The sequence below is a fragment of the Halichoeres trimaculatus genome, unplaced genomic scaffold (assembly GCF_033239565.1).
Source record: "Halichoeres trimaculatus isolate MK-OKI-2021-1 unplaced genomic scaffold, fHalTri1.1 fHalTri1_scaffold_4, whole genome shotgun sequence".
Classification (NCBI taxonomy): domain Eukaryota; kingdom Metazoa; phylum Chordata; class Actinopteri; order Labriformes; family Labridae; genus Halichoeres; species Halichoeres trimaculatus.
In genome coordinates this window covers 35817686-35842092 of record NW_027437182.1, presented here as the reverse complement: position 1 = coordinate 35842092, position 24407 = coordinate 35817686, and the positions used below count along the sequence as shown (strand labels likewise).

The window sequence follows — 24407 nt, the reverse complement described above, 5'->3', positions numbered from 1 at the left end:
TCTTGGAGGCTGTAAGAGTGAAATTATTACAGTAGCATAATTAGCTGGAGAGATAAGAATTAGACAGGCTGAGAAACACACAGTGGGAAGCCATCTTTAAGGGATTTGAACTTAATCCAGTTCCTCTCCAAGTAGCTCTGCATGCTTACACACCTCTTTGAAGTGTAAATTGAAAGAGAATTGGATGCATAAAGTTTCTACAGCGAGGAGTCTGTAAAATAAAAGCCTGCTATGTTCTTTTTTTCTTTTTTTTTGTTTTTTCCTTGACGTCCCTATTAAGAGAAGACAAACTTCAGAGGAGCCAGGGCTGAAGGAAAAAGTAGAAAGAGGGGCAAATAAAGGATATCAGAAAAACAAGCAGGAGTCATCCATCTTCACAAAGCTGGTTTATTCCAAACAGATCACATGATGATTGGTATTCTTTCAGACACAAACACCCCTCGGTAGATTATAATCATATAATAAATCTCTTTTGGAGAATCTCAGCAATCAGACAGTTTATCCACACAGTGATATTCCCCCGAACAGTCATCCAAAGCTGCGGAAATACGCTCCCCACACTCTTTGTGTCTCTTAGGTTTTTGTCTGTCTCCATAGCTCCTTTTATGTGTCTCTTTCACTTTGTCTGCCACTGTCTCTCCCCCTCCTCCTCTCTCACACGCTGTACAAAGTAGCTCAGGCGGCTTTATTTCTCACTTCTCTTTGCTGATAAAGTATCGTCAACAAAAAGAAAACTTACAGCTTTGAATACAAAGGAACATGTGTTGTTGGCTGAAAGAAAAAGTCGGCCCACTCTGAGAGTTTTTGGCAGGATATGTCCACGAGCTTCCACTCACTAAACCCTAAAGCTATGGCAGGAGTCCCTGCATAAAATCATCAGGCTTAAAGAGCCCCCTCTCATGAGCAGACATCATGATGACGAGTGACTGTTTCTTCAACAGGCTCATAGATGCATGCAGGGGAGAGTAACCCAGAGAACATTTGAAGTGGATCTTTTTCAAAAGCTGGAGTTTCTTCCTCCTCTGGTTCAGTCAGATGACTGTTTGCTCTGTGTTGTCTCTGTTGCCATGGTTTGGACTGATGAACAGGTGTAATTTAAAACGTGAACAGCCCAAACATTCCTGAAACATTGTGTTTTCTGGGAAATAAAGCTGTTTTTATCAAGGTTTTCTAATATTCAAAAATGTTTATTTTCACTCTGATTTTTTAAAGCTTTTTGAAACATTGACCTCTTTTTCCTTATATGATTTCTAATGTATCAAAGAACCAGCCAGAATAAAAATGTGTCATGGTGTGTTAAGTTGGCACTTTTTACTTCAGTCTTGTTTTTTTATCTTGTCATGTCGTCTTTTATTTTGTAGTAACGTCTTTCCTCTCGCTTCAGACAACTTCACTTCCTGCCTTCATGTTTTCCCACCAAGCGGCAACCTTCAGTCTGAGAATATGAGACAATGTGGAAGTGCTAAAATCTGCTGTTTCTTGAGTGTTGGCTTGAGGCTGGCTCTGGAAGTACAGGAAGTCACATACACACCAAGCCAAAAAAAGCCATTTTCAAAGCAGAAATTAACGTATTTACAGCCTGGTTCAAAAAACGTCTCCTGTCTGAGTCGCTAATTTTACTACCGGCACCGACTGTACGGAGGGTGAATTTTTTTCTAACCCGGCCGTTCAGAGGATATTATGCTCACGAGCTCCCCCAATAAGAGGCACAGCTGAGGGTCACGTGATGGCTGGCGCCCTATGGCTGTAGGCGAAGCCCTTGCCTCTACCAATATGGCCACTATAGCCGATGTGCTTCATCATGTGCTCATCCAGAACGCTGCTGCTCGACTCCTCTCTGGAAAGAAAAAGCGCGACCACATTACACCAGTCTTGGCGTCGCTCCACTGGCTCCCAGTCCGTTTTCGCATTGATTTTAAAATTATTTTAATTGCTTTTAAAGCCCTCAATGGTCTTGCCCCTCTCTACCTGTCTGAAATGCTACATCTATACTCCCCAACCAGAGCCCTTAGATCTTCTGACCAGCTGCTATTGGGGGTTCCCAAAACCAGACTCAAGTCGAGAGGTGACAGGGCCTTTGCAGCGGCTGCCCCCAGACTGTGGAACAGTCCCCCATCCATATAAGAGCCTCCCCGACCATAGAGATTTTTAAATCTTCCTTGAAGGCCCACTTTTTCTCCCTGGCGTTTCATCAATGAGCTCTTATTAAACACAGGCACCTTAGTTTTTAGTTTTTAAATTTTTACTGTTTTATTACAATGTTTTTCTATCTTTTATTGTTTTTATTGTTATATTTACTTATTTCTTTGTATTTGTGTACAGCACTTTGATCGACTGCTGTCTTCTTGAAGGTGCTCTATAAATAAAGCTGACTTGACTTGACTTGACTTCATTTTCCATTTCAGAAACAGACGGTTGACGTCGGCAAGACTACATCCATTTTTTATACAGTCCATGTTTCCCACCTTTGTGATTGTGAGCCCCTCATTGTTTCCACCTTTGCCCCATTACCGCTTGTATAAAAGCACCCCATGTCCATGTGTTCTGTTCTTTCTACTTTTCCAGTGCAGCTGTGATGTTTTGTTTCCTTAGTCTTGTAATTGCTCCAGCGTTGCTGTGATTTTGTGCTCTCTTTCTTTCACAGTTTTCCACTATTATAGACTATGTTTTTCTCTTGAGTTGAGCATTTGGGCCTTTTGCAGATTTGTCAACATGTTAAAATTTTTCATAATGTGTTACCCATATAATGCTGAAAATAATCTGCCTGAAGTTAGGAAGAAAAAAATATGAAGATGAAATATCAGCCATGTTGTATAGCAGTCGTTCAAGAGGGACAACAGTGAGATCATTGTCACACATTTAATGGTGTTACCAAAGCACTGCTGTTCGGTTGTTTCACAAGATGCACAGTTTACTGATTTATTGAAGAAAAAAAGTTAAATTTACTTGAAACAATGCTAAATCATGTGTTACTCCGTTTTTTTGTTTGTTTGTTTTCTGAGAAGAGCAGAGGGTAGATATTAGGATGTTTAACATCTCGTCAAATTGGAGACTAATGGTTTTCGTATATGGTTTATAGCTAAAACTTGAATGAATGATTAAATAAATCATGCTTCTCACACAGATATTTTAGTAAATCCCTGTTTCAGCCTCTGTTTTTGAAATGCTTCATTGTAGCTGTCTCTTTAAGGGTCCCCACTTTAAAAGCCCTCTTCCCTCTGATTGGCCAGCCTTCCGGGGGCCTGTAAGGGGCTATGCGCAGCTTTCAGTGTTTGAGGCCTGTCCCGCCCACATGTCATAAACCACCATGACCATACCTTGTTTTTTTTGTTTGTTTGTTTGATTTTAAGTAAAACTAGAGTGAATCAGTTCACAGACAGATTCAGGGATTTCTACAACATGTGAATTTGTAGAAGTTTGAAAATTTGCACAAAATATAGAAGAAACAAGTTCACACAAATAAAACAAATTTTATCAATAATGTTTGAAGCCAAACAGACTGTTTGGTTTCCTGATGAAAGCTTGGTGTCACAGACGTGTGTTTTTAAGGTAAACATGACTATGTCAATCAAAGAAGGTATTCTTGTATTTCTGATTCTGCATGAATCCCTACTCAAAGAGCACTTTGAACTTACACCTATTTGGTCCAGAAGGATTTCCTTCCTTCATTTTATTTTTTTTTAATTATACTTAGGTAATCACACATTATGCAACCCTTCTCAACAAGTAGCCATGGGCCTGCCGTGGGCCTCTCCCCTATCCAAGACACTCACAAGCAGACAGACAAGTCCTCCCAGCTCGCAGCAGTCCCTCCAAGCTGCAGCCAGAGCAGGCAGCTGAATGCAGATAAATTCTACATGTGCTTGTCTCTTTTGGGTCACTTTTGCCGATCCACAGTCCAGATAAAGGAGGGTTGAAATTCTAACTAGGTATGTGCAAGTACTAGGAACTCCAACACGTTAATTAGATTATTTAATTTCTCTAAAAAAATGAATGCGTGTAACACGATTAACTCTTTGGCTGCCAGCCATTTTCAGAGTATCCTAAACAATCTTTCAAGACCCAAATAATATTGCTTTCTCTGACCATGTAAACACCAAAACTTAGAAGAGTTGACTCTTTTCTTTTATGTTTCTTCCTATTTTTGATCCATAAAACAGGCAAAAGGTACTTTTTTAGATCACATTTATCTCGGGCGCTCCATTCCTTGATCCTCTCCATGATCTCTGACGTCTTTTCTCATGATCACTCCGCTCTTTCTCTCTGAACTACTGTGACAAATTCTCAGTTGGAGCGTGAGCTGCCTGAACTTTTCTAACTTTCAGCGTCTCTCTATGTCTCTGTCATCTCACATAGTCTCCTCATGTCCATGCTGATCTCTAATCCATAGAGTGCATCGCTTTCACCCCCTGCTGAAAAAATCATAATTTACTTCTATAGACGCAGTAAAGGGTCGCAATCACACTGACATCTATAAACACCAATGACAGTGAACACAGATACTTTAATATTGGCCAGTTGAAAAAAAAGTGGATTTACAAATCTTCTCTTCTTCGTGAAATTATTTCCAAGATTCTTTATTTGGGGACCTTAATCCGGCATGACATTAAAATGTGATCAATTAGATTAATTACAAATACTGTAATTGATTACTTTTGCCAATTGCCTGACAGCACACATATTAAAATTCAGGGCTCTAATTTCGTAGACCAGGCGCAGGTGCAGGCGCACTTGCCCTGCGCCGGCCTTCGCCGTGCGCACAGGGCGTGACGGGCGCACTTTGCAAGTTTCCTGCAGTGCCAAGAGAGGCGCAGTACAGGCGCAAATGAGCGCAGAGCTGCACGTCCACGACTCCCTCCGCGCAAATGGCAGAGAGGGAGGAGAAAAGCCATGAGTGGGTTTAACACAGCCGAGCACTGTTTTCACCAATCAAATGAGCGCCTCTCCTCGCCTTTAAATGCCCTGCGACTGAGGCGCAGCGTCTGATTGGTCTGAGTGATCTCCAGCACCGCAGAGAGAGTGCTGGTAGCGGAGACGGTCAGAGCCGCTGTGCCTGCGGCAGGTCAATGGACAGCGGGGCGCATCGGAGGACACGACGCGCGTCACCGTGTGGGCCAGCTCCCTGGACAGATTTAATCTGTTCCTTTGTCATTAATAGGAGTAAAAAAATGAAGAGACAGTTACACAGCTGGCTTATCCATTCAGAATACTTTTGATCCACCTGCACTCCTGGTTTGTCATCGCCAAATAGCAGAACCTTTGGTGATATACAGTATACTCTCCCAGTGTCTCCACCTCATCCTCCTTACAATAATGTACTCCATCTTTTTAGATCATGTTAAAAATAGACTAAAACAGAGAAATATGGGAAATCACGGGTAAATCCTGAGTGACATACATTTATTTTGTCTCTTTTTTCTTTGTCTTTTCTCTCCCCCTTTTCTTTGAATTAAATGAAATGAGAGAACCAGATATATACTCAGTATCAGATGTTAAGGCTGTTTATTGTTTAATTGTAAGATGTGCATCAAACTTCCAGCTGCCGTCAGGTTAACTTTCCATTATGACAAACGGCTTTAATCTGACATCAGATGTGACGGGACAGTTAATATAGATACAAATGTATATGCTGGTTCAGACAGTTACATTAAATAGTGATTGCTGTGATTGTTTGTTGCATTAAAATGTGCCTGACACTCTGGAAACCTGCCTCTGAGGCTTTGATGACATGTGCGCACATGTGCGCCTGTCACCAAATTACAGCTGCGGAGGGTGCGCTCCGCCTTGCGCCGAGGATAGACCAGGTTGGAGCTGGCGAGCTTTCAGCGCACTTTTTTGGCACAAAATTGTCACTGCGCCAACATGAATCTGCCGACACCTCCCCCTGGTGCGCCGTCAACTCCCCCTGGCGCGCCGTCACACCCATCCCTGCGCAGACGGTCTACCAAATTGTCAAATTGGCAGCGCATGGCGGTGCGCCAAACAAAATTAGCACTGCGCAGGCTGTGCCAGGCTTGCGCCCCCTGCGCTGCGCCATGAAATTAGAGCCCTTAAACTTAAAAAAAAAAAAAAGGAAAGAAAAAGAAAAAAATATGTAAATATCAAGCACAACATAAAACTGGAAAAAATCTACTGAAAGAGGTGATATTTACAGTTACCATACTTTTTGGTACGATCATTTCAAAGTTAATGTATTTTTATTTGACCCCCTGTCCAGTGAGTTGTTTCCAAAAAAGAGATTTTGTACCATTAAGTTTATCACCAACTCAAAAAGTTTGATTTTGAGAAAATTATCCTATTTCCTGGGCTAGATAAAGTCCTTAAAATTCTAAAAGTCTTATATGTTTATCTCAGATCTCAGGGCAACATTGTTTTTATTTCCACTTGGTTGAAAATAAGAAAAAATGGGGAAAAAAGTGTTTTTTACCACTTTCTTCCTGAATCAAATTTTCAGACGTGTTGTAACATGGAATAGCCCATTGAATAAGAAGGGGGGGGGAGTACCCAAAACCATCAGTAACGATTGAGCCTTTTGATGTATTTTGAAGCATGTGAAGTAAGAATTAGAAAAAAAAGAAATGCTTTCAATTGAAAAGAACTTCATAAATCAGTTTTTAAGAGATGCTTTGGGGGCCCCTGGGAATCTTGGGGCCCCAGGCAACTGCCTGTGTTTGCCTAATCGTAGCTATGCCCCTGATGACAGTTCCATGCAAATTAAGTGATGACATCATTTGGAGACTTCTGGGACAGCCAACAGCTCCTTTCCTTATTTATAAGTAAGGTGTATTCCCCTTGGTTCAGACAAAGTGGTAAAGATAAATGAAGCTATTAATGAAAGTTTAACTCATAAATCTTATATCTTAACGAGCAGTTTCTTGATCTAGAATGCAGTGCTCTCTTTAAAGTCCACATGGATCCATCAACCTCATATTCCTGCATGCCAAATGTTTCTTTTGGAACTCCTCTTTTATTTACTCATTTCATTCTTTATTCAGTGAAAATGTGTCTCATTGTTTTAGATAAAGCCACTTTAGTTAAAAGGTTAAACATGGTGTGGGTTTTATCTCTCAGTGTAACAGCTCATGTGACCTCAGGCTGACACAGAGCACACAGACCTTACTGGTAAATAAATTATATAAATTACACACCACTCATCTGATGACAAGTAGGAGGTGAAAATAACCATTTAATTTCATTAGTCCCTGTCTGGCTGTGGTTTTTCAAGCGAAACAAATCCTCCATCACTGTCACAGACGGCCTGAGACGTATACAGCGTGGGTCTTTGGAGGTTATGCATGGGTGGGGGTGTTTTTGGCACCCTGAAATATGAATGTGGGAAATAAATAATGAAAAGCATGGAAAACTCGCAGAGGGGAACCATGGTGACATGATTGTCTCAGTTCAGTGGCAAAGCCAGTTATCTCACAGAGACACATACACCCAGGGATCCCATGATCCTTTGGCTCGGAGGAGGCAGCGTTCAGGGTTGATGGAGGTTTGTATCAGTGTTTGAAAAAATATTACCAGGTGAGTAGAATCTCTTGACTGTCTCCGAGTCTTCCTTTTCTTTTTGGATGAATAGATCAGGTTCAGACTAAAACAGGGGTCTCACACCTCTTACCTCTCTGTCACTCTGTTTGGATAAAAAAATCAACAGAAAAGCAGCTTCTGTTTGTTCCTGCAACTACTCCTTTACACATTTTGTCCTCTCCTTAGAGCAGACACCCTTTGGTTTCACTTCTAGCTTTTGTCAAGCTTGATCAACAAGTTCACAAAATAATACAGAAACCACAGAGAACACAGTTTGTCAAAGTGTCCAAGAAAAAAGAGCTGGTAGGAGACAGGATGCAACAGCAATCTGAAGGTGTCACAGTGGGTGTCCCATCTCCGTATGCCACAGCGTCAAAGCCCTGACTTCCCCCTCATGGAGTTCAGCTATCAGTCATGGTACCTCCACCTTTGCTTCTGTGGACAGTGTTTGTTTTAAAGGACACTGGAGAGATGTCTGTCAAAATATTCTTTCCAGGCAAAGGTCTCTCTGCAGCGCCCCCTGAAACACAGCGCTGTACGGTGCTGCTTTAATTAATGCTTTGGCGTAAATCAATCAACCAATCAATCGATCAAAATTTATCTATATAGCACTTTTCATACAAATAAAATGTAGCACAAAGTGCTTTACAAACAGACACATGAATTAAATAAAATAATTATACCCCAAACCCACTCCACCCAGCCCCGGAACCCACCCACACAGCAACCCATACACAGTGTTTATAAATAGCATCATAGATGAAAGACAGTAATAGAGCACACTGCTGTACTCAGTACGTACTGAGGAAACGCCGTCTTAAAGGTTTAAAAATGAGAAAACACTGAAAGTTAGGTAAAAAGTATAAAATTAAATATATCATAATATAAAATAGGAAAAGGATTTTTAAGAATTAAGAATAAAAAATACTTGAAATTAAGTTAAAATATACATATGTATATATAATTTTATCATTATATAAATGAGGAATAAAACAGGAAAACTAGAGAATAAAATACGGAAAATATAAAAGATTTTAATAAGAAAAGATTAAAAAAATAATAAATTAATAAAAAAAAATCAGACAAGATAAGATAATAAAAAGTGGTCTGTACTTAAAATAAAGTAAAACATTAAAAGGTAATTCAGGTAAAAGCTCGACTAAAAAGGTAGGTTTTGAGTCTGTTTTTAAAGACATTAACATTAGATGCAGCCCTTAGGTCTTCAGGTAGGCAGTTCTATAAGTGGAGGCCATAGTGGTAAAAAGATGACTCACCGTAAGTTTTTGTTTTAACTCTGGGAACTGTTAACACAGAGAGCTTCCTGAAGACCCGAGGGCTCCAATGGGCTCATACGGTGAAAGCAAATCTGATAAATATGAAGAACTAAGACCATTAAGAGCTTAAAAACCAGTAAAAGAATCTTTAAATCTATCCTTAAAGAAATGGACAGCCAATGAAGAGACCTTAAAACCGGTGTAATATGGGCTTTCTTTCTGGTCCCCGTCAGCATTCGTGCAGCTGAGTTCTGCTGGAGCTGAAGAGGGTATTTTTTTTTATTTTTTATTTTTTTTTTATTTTTTTTTTGTGGAAGACCAGAAAGAAGAGCATTGCAATAACCTATTCTACACAGGCATGTAGAATTGGATTGGCATGTCTCTGCATTGGCTTGAAAGAGAAACTGTAGCACACAGGCTATGTTCTTTAAATGATAAAAAGCTTTTCTGGTGACCTCCTGGATATGTGGTCAAAACTGAGCTCTGAGTCGAATAAAACCCCTGAATCTTTAGCCTGCCCACACGGATTTTAAGATGGTGTTTGTGGTTTGCTGACTAGTTTCTCTCTCTTAACCCCTGAACCAATGACTAAAACCTGAGTTTTGTCCTGGTTGAGTTGTAAAAAGTTTTCTGCCATCCATATTTTAATATCTATCTTAAAAGGGCATCGAGTGGCCCTGTGTCATCAGGAGACACGGCAACATAAAGTTGGGTGTCACCCTCTTCTCTTAAAGTACAGACACTTACAGTTAGTAACTATGGTGATGTATGATAAATGTGTAGTTTGGTTACATGAGGAGGTTAACTAACAAAGACCCAAAACAAAATGACTGCTTGAATTGCCTCTCTGGGACAAAGTTTTTTTAATTGAATTGTTATGAATGGTAAATCACCCTCAGATATGATTGACTTCACTGAGTGGATAGAAGACACGAGGATGAGAATAAATACTCTCTAAACAGACAAAGGCTCTGGATTTTGTGTCTCATAAGGAGAAGTCCTTCCAAGCCCAACAACATAACGCAACACCACCATGAAAGTAATTTGTTTCAACTCGGGTACGGTGGGGTTTTTTCATGGATGCCAAGGAAAGTCTGGCATCCCCGACAAAATATTGTAAAAAAGGAAACAATATAAGCTACACCACTAGATCTGTTTTTATTCTTGTCATTTCCTTAATGTCAAAAGACTACATCAGCATACTTTTGCTTTGGCAGAGTGTGAGTGAAACAACACTCCGCTTGTCAAGTGCTCATTGTGTATTACAATGAGTGTATGTGTGTGTGTGCGAAGCAAGTGGAGAACAGAGATTGGCTGCAGGAAGCAAACAGAAAATGGGCCCTGGGTTTGAGAACAGGGATTGGGTCCAGTAGGAAATTGCTGCGCTCCGATTTGAAAAGCTGCAGAAATTACCGCTTCTTAAGTGGCACTCAGCTAAAGGCCCACCCCTCTCTCTGACCCCACCCGTCTATGCTTAGATTTAGTTGATTGGTGAAGTTGTGCCTTAGTAGAGCAGTAAGTAGGTGGGAGAAGCCTATTTCTTCTGTTTTTTGTTTGGACGCGGTCACACTGGCAAACTATGCCATGCTTAAGCAGGATTCAGCCCTAAAGCATGTTTTAAATGGCCAGTGTGACTGCAACCGTGACCAGGTTTAAGCACAATTCACTTTTCTGATTTGGCACGCTTCAGAGAGGTGGGCTTCGACATGGTTTACTTCATGCCCAAGCACAAGCATACCAACAAGGCGTACGATCCCTGCTGTATGATCGCCATGAGCGCATCTCTCGACAATCAATTTAAGCAGAGCAGAGGTGTTAGAGGGCTGTGTCAGACTAAAACGACTTGCCATAAGTAGGGGTGGGTACCGAATTAGGTACTTTTAAAGGTACTGACCGAATTCTGTCAAAAGTACCAGGTACCGATTCATGTAAAATCAAAAGGTACCATGTTTAGGTACCTAAATGCATCTATGTGATTGTGAGGGAGTGAATGAGTAGGTGATTTTCCATGCTGGACATGAACACAGCATTGCAAGGTTACATATTGAGAAATAAAGACGTTAAATTTTAAAAATACATATTTTATTATTAAACAAATTGATATTTTTTACCACATTAACACCTAAAAAGTACCTAAAATTGGTACCATTGAATACCGGTACCGATTGCCAGGTACCGTCCATTGGTACTGTATCATTTCAAATGTGAAAGGTACCCATCCCTAGCCATAAGTCAAAAAGTCTCTAAAGTTGTAGCAGTGCTTTCGGTGTCTTATTGTGCTGACTGATGAGATCAAACTTCATGTAAACAAACGCTTCACAATGACGTAGGCGGGACATGCCTGTGTGTAGGGAGGGGTACCTTCCACATTTGAAACGATACAGTACTGATGTCCAGTACCTGGCAATTGGTACTGGTACTCAACTGTACTGGTACTCAACGGTACTGCTTCCGGTACCATTTTTTGTGTTTGTGTGGTAAAAATATCAATTTGTTCAATAATAAAGTATAAAAAAAAATAACCTATTTATTCTTCAAGACATTAACTTGCAATGCTGTGTTTATGTCCACCATAGAACATCTCCTACTCTTCCACTCCCTCACAGTCACAAGGATGCATTTAGGTACCTAAACATGGTACCTTTTGGTTGTAAGTGAATCAGTACCCGGTACTTTTGACTGAATTTGGTAGGTACCTATAAAAGTACCTGCAAAGGTCTGGTTCATATTAGAGTAGTGTGACCGCTGGCCGTACTCCTTAGCGGGGGCATGGCACTGGGGGGGGGGCAACCGTGCTTGAGCACAACACAGTTTTGATGGCTAGTGTGACTGCGGCATAGACTGTAAAAAAAATGGACGTCCGCTTGCTCGGCTCGAAGTGAGGTCTCCACAAAAACTGCTCCCCCTGGTGGCTGGCTGCAGTATAGGTTTAAAAATACGGCTTTCCGGTCATTCCAGATGAGCTGTGGTCAAACTTAAAAAAATGAATACACCTCGTAGAAATGCTTCTCACGTCCGATTGTTGTGGTAATTTGAAGATATCATTTGGCTGCCTTGTATCCAAGTCCTCTTTTTTGTTTTCATTAGTTATTCGAGGTTAAAAACGAGGCTTTATGTAACGTTTAATGATGATTGACAGATGCCGTTCTCGTGTATTTTTTTCGGGGATCGTAAAATATGTCGGGAGGTAGAGTCAGGAAGTGATTAGACTCTTGAAAGAAAAAATATATATATTATTTTGTCACCCAGCTCCACTCAGATTCTCCCAGAATCCCTCGTCGTCTCTACTGCGCAGAAACTGGCTCCAAACTGCAATGATGGTGGCGCCTGAGACGGTGGTATTTTGGCTTCAAAACCGTACAATGATAAATGGCGGAGCCACGCTGTCCACTCTATATACAGTTTATGGACTGTGGCCTGGAGTTAGCAGGTTTAAAAACCTGTCTTTTGTTTGCACCATTTTTGTTTGGACAGGTAAGTTTAGGGAACATTGATTTATGTTTGTTACTTTAGGCATTACTGACGACTAAAGATAAAAACTGCTTATTATATTCCTGATAATCTTGTTTCTCCTTTTCCCCTTAGACTGGGGAAATAACAGCATGAAAATAATAGTTCGACACTGGATCATATTTGTTGTTCACTCTGGGTTTATCAGTACAGAACGTTTTGTACAACCATGCATGAACAAAACCAGCAACGCAGCAACACAAGCAAATGAAGAATGCAGGACTCAGTAATGTTCGCAAATGTATTCAACAGCAAGAAATTAAGCATGCATCGAAAAGAAGGGTGTATGGGTTTGTATGTGTGTGTGTGTCAGTCTCAGTTCATTGTTCATAAAGTTCATTTTGTGAAAAATAAAGTCAGCTCAAAATCCACTCCTGGTTTTTACATGGACTTGCATCCAACACTCTGGAAACAACTCAAGGAAATAGAAATAGCATCTCTTCGCTTGTCACACAAACAACACTGGAATTTACAAACTAAAGGTTTAATGGTCCGTCAAAGGTTAGTCAAGCAGTAGCATTCAAGTCCAAAACTTGGGGTCAGATGTGGCTCTGTTGGAAACAGCCCATCATAGTGATGAATATTCACTTCACACAGGGAAGAAACCCAACACGACATTGACATTGACTCCTTTACAAGTATCCAGAGATGAGGCTCAGAGCAACACTCACAAATAACTTAGTTCAACTTTGTCAAACCATCTGTAACCAATGACAACAACCTGAGACAGTCCACCAGTCAGGATTTTCCTTTAACATGTGAGCAGTAAACACAGCAGTGCACTATCAGGATAATAGGCACTCTAATGTTTGCTGCAAGAAACAGTAACACAGGAACCACAACAAGAGAAGGTGAGCTGCTCTGCAAAACCCATTTAAGTTATTAAAGTCATTATATTCCAAACATTGAAGCCTCGCACTGGGCTTGAATTTTCTATTCAACAAGTTTTGGAAACCACTCAGCACCTCTCTCTCAGCCAGCGTGAGAGTGAAATGCCTTTTGACTGAGAGCCTCTGCACAATGTCAGCAATTACTGCCTTTGTTTCCCCGTGTTGTGACCGTAACACAAGAGTAATCCTTCGCTCCAAATGTGACACTTTCATTAAAGGGAGTCGGGGACTTACCTCTGGAGAGCATTTATCTTTTCAGCCTTGATTCCTCTCAACAGCTCCTCCAGCAGGTCTGAACTGTCTGACAGAGGGACAGGTGGTTTGACGGTTGGTGTGTGAGCGAACCAGCCAATCAGGAGACCCAGGATGAAGAGGCCCATGCCTGCCAGGAAGTACCTGTGAAAAATGAGAAGGAGGGTCTGTTGCAAGTTTCTTTTCAGCTGCATGTCATAATTTCTCTTAAGACAGCCATCAAAATGTTCAGATTAGGGCTCTGAGACTCAGCCTTCAGAGTGATTTCGCCTGCGGTAGATCCTCTTGGAAAAGAATCCCCCGTTGAAATGAGGACACACTCAGAAGAAGAGTCCTACGGGTACATCTTGAACCTCAGACCTCTGGATAAGTAGCTATTACCTTTTAATAGCAGCTGAGCCAGCGTTGGTGCCTGTGGCTCAGTTCCTGAGGGCACCATTCACACCTGACTTCAAGCACCCTACAGCAGTGCTTATTGAGATAACATGAAACCTTCCATTTCAGGAGCTGTGTCGATTGGAATGGGGGTCTGGAAGTGCTGTAAGGATACTCAGGCTTCTCTGCTGACCTGTCAGGTGGTCTTTTAATGGCAATGAAAGGGTTAACAGAGATATAAACTGGCTTTATTAAATCAGATCAGCAAAGTCAAGGACTTAAATTCAGGGGAGATGATGTCTAGTTGAAGTAGTGGGAAGACTGCAGAGAAATTCAGTTTTCCTTCTAGGGATGTCCCGATATTACATTTTCACTTCCGATACGATACCGATACTGCAGCATTGATAATTGGCCGATACCGATATTAATCCAATACGATATCAGCATTAACCATGCATACTTTTATTACTTATTTTGTAGTATTTCATGTTAGAAAAGGCTTGATTAAGTGATATTATTCAAACAAAGAACAGTTATCAGCAACAGTAGGTATGAGGAAAAACTGACCCATTTATTATTCACCACGGGTAACAGAAATTCTAACATTTAACATAAAAATACTAGTAATTGAATAAAATAAATAGAAGTCCCAGAAAATAACCTAAATAAATCAAATAAAAACAGCAGGAGCGGAGTCTGGAATGGACTGCTTATATCGGACATTTTAGATGCATTCCGATACGATACCGATATTTGTTTTTTTGCTGATATCGGACTGATATCCGATATTAATATCGGACTGGGACACCTCTATTTCCTTCCACTTCATTTTGTTAGTTTTCCTCTTCATGCTGAGTAAAATTTTCTCATGTGTTTAATAATATTATCACTAAGGGGTTCACTTCTAAACCAGATAAAATGCTGATACGTGGCATGCCGAGAGGGGAGGAAACCTTGGGATTCAAAGAGCAAAGCAGGGAAGCATGGACACCTTAGGACAAACAATGTTAATGAAAAGCATTCTGTGAACATTTGGAACGTAAAGATGAATTTAGAGGTCTGTACTTTGGTCAGATGAGGCCACACTGGGACTGTTTAGGGGACATAGCTGTGGCTTATGTTTGGCAGATTAACAGAGAAGCAGAATTCTTCTTAATGAGCGTTAACAGTTTATATTTGTTCTAACAGTGTTGTTCATGAACTAAAAAGCTAAGAATATGCCTCATACTACACTTTGGAAATTAAAAACTTCTCCCAGGTAAGGTGGCTATAAAAGTATTAACCTTTTCTATTGGTGTTGTGAAAATTACACTAAATTGTTGAATTTAATACACAAAGCCAAAAAAAGCTGTTTTCACAACAGAAATTAAGCTATTTACAGCCTGGTTCAAGAAATGTCTCCTGTCTGAGTCAGTAGTTTCACTTTCAGCGCACGGGGGATGAATTTCTTTCTAACTTGGCTGTTCAGAGGATATCAAGATTGCTAGCTTGCCCAATCGGAGGCACAGCCCAGGGTCACGTGACTGACAGGCGCCCTATAGCTGTACTGGAAGCCCTTGCCACTACCAATATGGTCGCTATAGCTGATGAAGTGCCGTCACGATACCAAAATTATGATTCGATACTTAATCGATACCTTGGCAAAACTTAAAACGTCAGAAAATGAATAGAATAAGCAGCTTGAAGGGAAGGCTGCCTCAAGTGAGTTTTCTGACATCTGTTTGTGTGTCTGTGGGGCTGAGGGAGATTTTTTAAATTGTTCTAACAATTACATACACACACACAAAGTTTTATAGATTACATGCAGAATCAATTCCTGGAGGGAACATGAACTAATTTATTATTCTCAAAAATAATTCAACTAAATTGAAAACCAGAAAGTATTTGTTGTTGTTCAGTAATGAGCAGGTAAAATAACCCTGCCAGACTTTAACAGCCATCTATTGTTTTCATGCTCAGCACACTGTAGTTTAGCTCACACTGTGTGTGTTGAGACAATGAAAAGCACACTTTTAACATGAATACTCTAAAAAAAAGTGTACCTGTGTTATTTGTGCTCTAACACGGATGCAACACTTTAGTGTCTCCTAAGTTAAAAACTACTTGTCACTTATTTAAACTGTGTCAACACCACAGCTCTGTGACTCAGGGCTGCGTGTGCTCTGCAGCTCATGTGTTTACGACGCTGATTATTTGTCGTATCAACTACGAGTTGTGGTGAACTTGTTTTCTTGTCACAAAGTAGCTGACAGTCTTTTGACTTTTGTGTTTGGGCGCGTCGTTTGAATCTGTCACTCTTGCTCAGGTGAGGATGCTGAACAGTGAGGCACTTCATCATGTCTGTAGTGTTTCCTCAGTCTGTGTCGGTAGTAAGCTTTACAGACGGGCTTTGAAACGTGTATTACACTCAAAAAAGGAACATTGGTGTTTGTTCATTCAGCCTAAATAAAACATGTAGCTTCTACTAGATTATTTCATGTTCAGTGGTTAAACATGATTAAAACATGTTGTTTCAGCATGATGTGCAAAATTGTTAAAACAACTAGATCACTTTATGTTAACTCAACCTAATTGGTTTAGGTAGGAATCCCATCTGCAACACCTCTCCAGAGCAGGAGGTGGCAGTAATGTGCAATAGGCCCTATTCATCAGAGAGCAGAGCCAGAGGATAACCTGCACCGTAAAAAGGGAATCTTCGATCAGTTGAAGTGAAGTAATTTTTGTAATCAATTCAACTCAATATTTAAGTTTAGGTTTCCAATGTATTTTTGTGGATCATATCAACTTGAAACTCTGTATTGCTACAACTAATAATAGAAGTAGTTGGACCAACTTAAATTATTTAACATGGATTTAGTTGTGATCTCTTAAGAAATTTGAGTAAAATCTACTATGTGTATTTGAGTTACAACAACAAATGTTATTACATTGAAATAACTTAAAGTTAAAATGTACATTAAGATTAAATTATCTAGATCTAGATAAAGATATTGCGTGCAACTGCTAAAATTAATAAAATTGGGTTAATTCAACAAAACATTTTTTTCAGTGTAGCTTACAAAGCCGCCCGAACTGTCGGCTCTGTAAGTAAAGTAATGCCAAACTTTGCTCCGTCCACCGGCTTAGACAAGCTGCAGCTGGTTCACAGGAGCGCTGGAACTTGAAGCCATGTCTGTAACTCTGTCTGTACTTTTGCATGCAGCTTAAGAAATCAAACTGTGAGCTAATCAGCGCGAGATGAGATAATAAAAATGCACGTTAACAACTTCGTCGGACTGACAACGACCGGGCATTGACGCACAGAGATAATACAGGCTCACTGTCTAACTTCACAACAACACACACACCTAGGAAAGAGAGCAAGTCTCCGCCCATTCCTCAGAAAGGAGAGAGGACCCAGCTCGGTGGCTGCAGACTCACAAGGTGCCTGTGTCAAAATGTCTCTGATTCAGACGAAAAAAAAAAAGTCTGTAGTATCTATACTTAAAACACGTGGTATTGTTTACTTTTTGAAAACAGGGAGTATCGATACTTTCTGAGTATCGGTTTATCGTGCAACCCTAAGCTGATGTGCTTCATTTACCATTTCAGAAACAAATGGGTGACGTCAGGGAGACTATGTCCATGTTTTATACAGTCTATGGAAAGACCACATCAGCACCATCGTGGTTTGGGCTGTAACAATTACTTCAGGTCTCTGCGTCTTACCTGAGCAGGAAGCAGTGGAGTCGTCGTTGTCCTTTGTGTCCCGGGGCTCTGGTGAAGTGGGAGATGTAGTTTGGATCCTCTTGGAGTCGTTCAAATCGCCCGTGAGGTGAAACTGAGACAGACTGCTGGATGGGCTCCATCAGCTCAGGGTCAGGATCAGGTCCAGGGTCTGAACAACCTGGAAGTGAAAAACAAGAAAAGGAAATGACTGTTTTCATAATGCATCAAGTGTTTGTGTTCTGGGTCAAATGTAGCCACACAAAGCCACAGAGAAGGTGTTTGCTTTGAAGTCTTTCAATTAACCCTTTTCACTTTGTTTTTTTTTCTGTCAAAAAATCTGATTGTAGACTCCTACCAGAGCATCTTCATGGAAGCTAAATAAAGCAGTCTGGTTAAGATGTGCAGTACATGCATCAAGCATTCAATCTGTGTAGCACCATTCTGATGTACAGAGTTGACTAACTTGTCAATTATGTGCCATTGCACAATCATGTGTTTAAGATCTCCTCAGGAAACATTCTAAGTCAGGTGCATTATGTGGACAATTAATGAAAGAGCTACAGGCTGTAACATTGTAAATGTAGGTACAAAGCTACCAAAGGTGAAAGAGTATTTATTCCACACTTTGAACTGGATCAAAATTAAATTTGTCCACATCTAATGAACACTTCGGTCAATGGTATTATCCATCAACAGAAAACTACAGTAAAGGTCTTAAGAATGATGTTACATTCTATTTCAGTTTGCCAGTGAAAATAGCATGAGGTATTTTCTCTACTTCATGAAAATGTGCTAAAATACGTTTTCAAATAAAGCCCAGCATTGGCCTGTCAGCGGGGATGTCCAGATCAGATCACATGATCGCCAATCAGGGCTGATCATGTGGTTACAGAGATTACAGACCGGATTGGAATCAGACATTACATCCCAATCAGGATTGGTATTGTGTGTTTATATATGTATTCTTATTACTTTTTATCAGATTTATTATAGTTAAAAAAAAAATGGGAACAGAAACATCTTTGTATTTCTTACTGTTGTGTGGTGATACAGCGTCAGACCATCTCAACCCCACACAGAAACAATGCTGAGTATGACATCCTGACGGTGAAACCATTGGTTGAATGCAGTGAAGTAGAGCATGGCAGAAGCTTATAAGTGATATTCCGGGATGTAAAAAGTGGCCGTGCTAACTGGAGATCTTCAGCTAAGTGTTAAAGTAATTGTCAGCTGAGAGTCACCAGTTAACAGGGTCACACTTTACTCTGAAACCCTGGCAAAGTTCAGGCTTTAAAGTGATACTCCGGGATGGAACAAGTTGGGTCCTATCACAAGGTTTAGGGCAGAAATTACCCCTACAGCAGTGTTTTTGTGCAGCAGAAGCCCAGAGCGCACGCACCAAACACCCCCCCCCCTGCTCGTCAGCCGGTTTCCTCTGCACTCAGACGGGGCCATATTTTACTTGACCAAAAACACAAATAAACGGACTCCCACCAAAAAAATCTGATATTGGTCTGTTCTCACGCTTTATTTAGAGAATTTTCAGCGCGTTACTTTCACACAAAAACACCGCTAAATAAGGCTCTAGTTCTCATCGTGTCATAAAACGGTGCTACCTCCGCTGCAGAGCCACAGCTGGCTCTAAGGCCCTTGCCGCTTAGTGTATCAGTCCGCGCGCACGAAGCGTGCCAGATATAAACAAACGCAGGTAGCCTGCCAGGACGAAAAGACACAATGAGAACTACATCATCTGTGACATCACCTGAACTCAAAGGAACAAGTCTATTCACGATTTACAAACTCTTCAGGGATTTTTAAACACAGATAATTATGTATGCATGACTTTTTAGATTTTTATTTCTAACAGTTTTCACAAATTTCCCACAATTTATCTTTTTATGTTGTTACGGGTCCTTGTGTGTAGAATTTGACAGAAAAAGATGAAATTGTTCAATTTTTGAACAAGGCTGGAACATAAAACCTGAAGCACTGTGGATTCTTTCTGGATGCACTGCAAATGGTTTGAGTTTCCCATGGAAAATCCAGCCCAACCACAGATATTGAGAAATTACATTCAAACATAACCAGTTTTGGTGCTGATAATCTCACTTAAAATTGAGGATTATTAACAGGTAAATATAAAAATGTGACTATTTCGAGATCACTCATAAAGTCCTTACCTTGCCTTTAAATAAGATGAGAATTACAGCAATAATGATAATGACAACATTGCAACTCAAAGTATTCTTATTTTCCATGCATCTCCATCAGATGTAAGAAGTGATATAAAGATTTATGGACCAGCATCCACTGTGGTCCATCTCTCACAGTAGACCCAAACTGAAAAAGGAAACAGAGTAAAAAAGTTCCTGCTTGGTTGCGAGTTTTTAAAACATTCATCCCACTTGCGTGCTGAGGCATATGTGAGGATAGAAAGCTGCCACCGGAACAGAACTCCAGGCACGTTTCAAAACACAGTCCTTCAAAGCGGAAAAACTCAAGTCTAGCTTCAGGGTACTTATGAAGTTTCTCTCTTTTCAGCTGCTGGCAGAGGCAAACTTCTCACATAATTCACTTTTTTCCTCCCTCACAGTGACAGGTTTCAAATTATGTGCAGGAGTTTTTGAACATTTCTGTCCAAAACACATTTCAAGATAATCAAAAGCATGAAAAAGAAATGGCTTCAGCATGCTTGAAAAGCTGTCAACACCGAGATCAATTACAGGGAGGATGGTGAACTGTGTTTATTAGCATGTAAGTGAGGAAAGATTGGACATGCACTATTGTTGCAGTGAGATTAATGCAGCGCCTCATGTAACGTGGCTGCACCAAAGTAAATGAGGTTCCATGTTGTATTTGAACTGATTTGAGTGAAATTTTATTCCCCAAACTGTATCATGTGTGACAGTTATGAGCTGTTGGGACTCTCATTAAACGCAGACATTTTTAAGATAAATAATTCATCATCTCATCGTGTTAACAGTCCTGATATTAATCAGACAGTATTCATTAACATCTCAAATGACTTGTAGTCAGTGCAAAAAAAAAGAGCACACCTCTCCAACAAAGTGAGATCAGTCATGTGACACATGCATCTGAATGTTTTATGATGCTGTAAATCAGTTGTGTTGCAAACACTTGATCACATTGGGCTTTGTATTAGACAGTGATTAAAAACTTTGAATTAATGATGTTTAGCTGCCTGGCAGATCAGAGTAAAAAGAAAAAAAAAAGATTTAGTGGTAAATATGGCTCAAGTTTAACAGGGATTATCTGTATTTCAAGCTTAGCCTGAGTATAGATCACTTTACATCCTACATCATCGTAAAGATGGTCACGTATGTTGGTAACAAAAGCTGCGTTATGCTCCATCTCATCCCATTACTCTCTTTAAACAAGTTACTGTTCTTTGAAGTCTGAATTAAAACTGTGAGCAGGATTAAAATGTGGATACTCCACCCAAGACCCAAGGTCTACTAAATACTGACAAGATCACAACTGGTGTTTTGGAATAAAGAGTGACCATGCTAACTGGAGACCTTAACCCCTAATTCACACATAAAGCGTGAGCGCAGCACAGCGCCTAGAAACTCTGCTCTGGGCAATAATTGCATTCACACAGCAAGCACTGCAGTCCATCTGCGTCGGGATCCACCAACAGCTGTGTGCAGCTGTTATGGTACGGCCACACCAAACGCAAATTTGCGGCGCGATTACATACAAAGTCAATGCAAAGACGCGTTTGGCGCGGCGCATTTGTGTGTTTGGAGCGTTCGCGCATTTGGAGCATTCACGTGTTTGGGGGGTAGACGTGAATTCGCTCGAGTTCAAAATATTGAACTTTCGGCACGAATTAGCGTGATGGCTTGCGGTGGCCGCCAATCAGCGATGACATTGATTTGATGGAGGAGAAAACGATCTGTGCGGTGTGTCATCATCCAGAGTTATACGATACGACGTGTGTACTCTACAGAGACCGGAGAAACAGGAGCAGGTTTGGGTGAAAGTCGCTGAGGAGACAGGTTTTGAAGGTACGTTCTGTAAACATTCGTTCCCAGCTGGATTTGCCTGCATGGGTCATCACTGAGTCTGACTGTGTTTTCCTCAGTGGAGTTTTGAGCCTGATAGAGAGGAGGAAAGAGCGGGGCAGGAGCAGAGCCAGGGAAAAGATGGAAGTTCTCTGTGCTCCTCTCTTTCCTCCACCCCTTCATTATCCCTAGGGAGACCTCCGGGAACATGGGTCAGGGGTTCAGGTGGTCGGGGTTCGGGGGGTCAGAGGTTCGGAGGTTCGAAGGATCGAGGATGAGATCATAGGGAACAGCCAGGCAGGGCTGGTGGATTACCAGGGAGAGGCAGCAGGCATTGATTGTGATCTCCAAAGCTTTCACACACTCTCCTGTCATGCTTTGGAAACCACAGTTCATTGTTTTTCAGCTGCTCTTTTGGGCTTTCGGTCTTTAAATGAACGAGCTCTCTACTCCGCATGTGCAGTACCGCGCTAACGCGTGTTCGCCCCTCAGCTTGTCAAAATAGTCCAGCGTCCAGACTCGGGCGTACACGCAGCATGTGACAGGCGATTTGCGCTAATAAATTCGCAAGTTCGCGTTTGGTGTGGCCGCACCATTACGCTGTGAGTCTAATTTTGCGGCAGTAATGCGTCAATATCTGCAGGGCAGCTTGTACTAGACAGGAAATCAGACAAAAAAAACAATCAAAGTATCAAACTACCATGCACCATGTTCTGGCTTCCAATCATAAATTTGATCCTTGTTTATCAAAACTACGTCTCTTGCACCTGGCCAGAAGTCATCAGTAGGTCAGATCCAGAGGAAATGCCAGGTTTTGAGAAAAACTTCATAATTCTATAGGACACAACACATCTGTAAGGACACCAACAAAATGGAGAAGGCATGGACTGAAGGTGCTGAGACTTTGGGAGAGCCATGTGAGTTTAACATGCTAATTAGTTACCATGCAAGTATGTTGTCATTAGAGTGATTTCTGCAGGAACATGTGGGTTTCTTGTAATGTTATGATCTCACGTATCCAGCCGCTATTGGCTGTCACCAGTTTGGATCCTGGTCCAGGCAAAAGTGTCTTTTCTATGTGGAGTTTGCATGTTCTCCTGGTGCATGTGTGGGTTCTCTTCAAGTACTTCCTTCAAACAATGGACTGTCCATTCATTGAATGCTGATAGTGAAATCAGCGTTTCAGTCCCAAACTGTTTTTTTTTTGTTTTTTTTCAACCAGGCTGTAAATTTACTTTTTTTTTGAGCTGTAAGAGTCTGTTTTTTGGTTTGGTGTGTGTGTGGTTTCCTACCTAAGTGGATCCTCGATGAACAGCTTCATATTTTTAAACCAGATGTTTCCCTTGGTTTATACCCCTGCTTAGTTGTGAACCTTCATGCGTAGCTTGACAAATAACTGTTCTCTGCAGCACCTCTGTTAATCAAAATGCACATGCAGCCGTAGCCATTAACAAACAGAGAAGGGGTGTGATGTATCTTATCATGGTGGTGGATGATTATTTCTGTAAAAAGGTTAAACTGTGAGTTTTTGCTAATCTTACCTGATCTCTGGCACTCAACATGCTGCATCTGCATACGGTCCATACTCGGTCCTGGTTCCTGCAGCTCCTCCTTGTCCAAGTCCCAGTCCAGATCGAGACCTCCGGAGCAGTGCAGAACTTCACCAACCAACGGGCCGCCCTGAGCGTCACACACCTTCCTGTACGCCATGCTGTCACCTGGGTTAAGAAAATCACAGGTTTGTAAAGAGTTTTGTTGGGCTGGAAAATGTCATTAAAACATCAAACCCATCAGACACTGAGTGCAAACCCAGACGTGAAACCTCAGACACTGTCTCCAATCACCTCAACATGTATGACTGTATCCATATCAGAATTGATCTACACGCTGAGTTAAATTTAGGAGACACTGGAATGTAACTCTGCTTTGATGAACTTTTGTTCACACTTTCATTCAAGGAACACTTCTCATCAACATGTAATCAATGGAGACATGATAGCAGGGGCATATTTAGTCGTTTGGGGGCCCAAGGCAAACCCAGTCAGTGGGGCCCTCCATGTCCTTGTAACTCATCTTCCTCAGAGCTAGACTGGCCTTCCCTGGGTCCACTGTCTCTTTCCCAGAATCAAGGCATGAGATAGTGCTAATCTTGTACATGGTAACTTAACGCAACTAAATGCATTTCCTCAAGTTCTGTACTTTAGTTTGATTTTGAAAAAAGTGACTACATCATTTAGTCCACTTTGTCCTGGATTTGAAATATTTTATGGTCAATTGACAGCTTATTTGTCCCACAGTGGGAAATTTACAGAGTAACAGTAACAAACAAGAAAGTATGAAGTGAAAAACATTACAATAGGTAAATATTGAAAAAATAATTTAGTAAAGAAAAAATATGTAAATATCAAGCACAACATCAAACTGGGAAAAAAAATCTACTGAAAGAGGTGAAATTTACAGTTACCATACTTTTTGGTACTATTATTTTAAAGTTAATGTATTTTTATATGACCCTCTGTCCAGTGAGTTTTGTATCCAAAACAGAGATTTTGACCAATAATGTTTATCACCAACTCAAAAAGTTTGACTTTGAGAAAATTGTCCTATTTCCTGGGCTAGATAAAGTTCTTAAAATCCCAAAAGTCTTATATGTTTATCTCAGATCTCAGAGCAACATTGTTTTTATTTCCAACTTGGTTGAAAATAAGAAAGAAAAAAAAATGGGGGAAAAAAGTGTTTTTTACCACTGTCTTCCTGGATCAATTTTCAGATGTGTTGTAACATGGAATAGCGCATTGAATAAGAAGGGAGGGGGAGTACCCAAAACCATCATTAAAGAT

General features: G+C 40.7%; 1 protein-coding gene across 1 annotated transcript in view; it reads right to left on the bottom strand.

The window, feature by feature from the left end:
* The window catches only part of naaladl2 (N-acetylated alpha-linked acidic dipeptidase like 2), an 894403-nt gene that overhangs the window by 487632 nt on the left and 382364 nt on the right, over positions 1–24407 (bottom strand). Inside the window, exons 5-7 of the mRNA XM_074668343.1 lie at positions 23109–23285; positions 17540–17717; positions 13439–13600 (exon numbers count right to left, since the gene is read on the bottom strand). Of these exons, the coding sequence (XP_074524444.1) occupies positions 13439–13600; positions 17540–17717; positions 23109–23277 (509 nt within the window). The 5' untranslated portion in view covers positions 23278–23285. The remainder of the gene's footprint in view (positions 1–13438; positions 13601–17539; positions 17718–23108; positions 23286–24407) is intronic.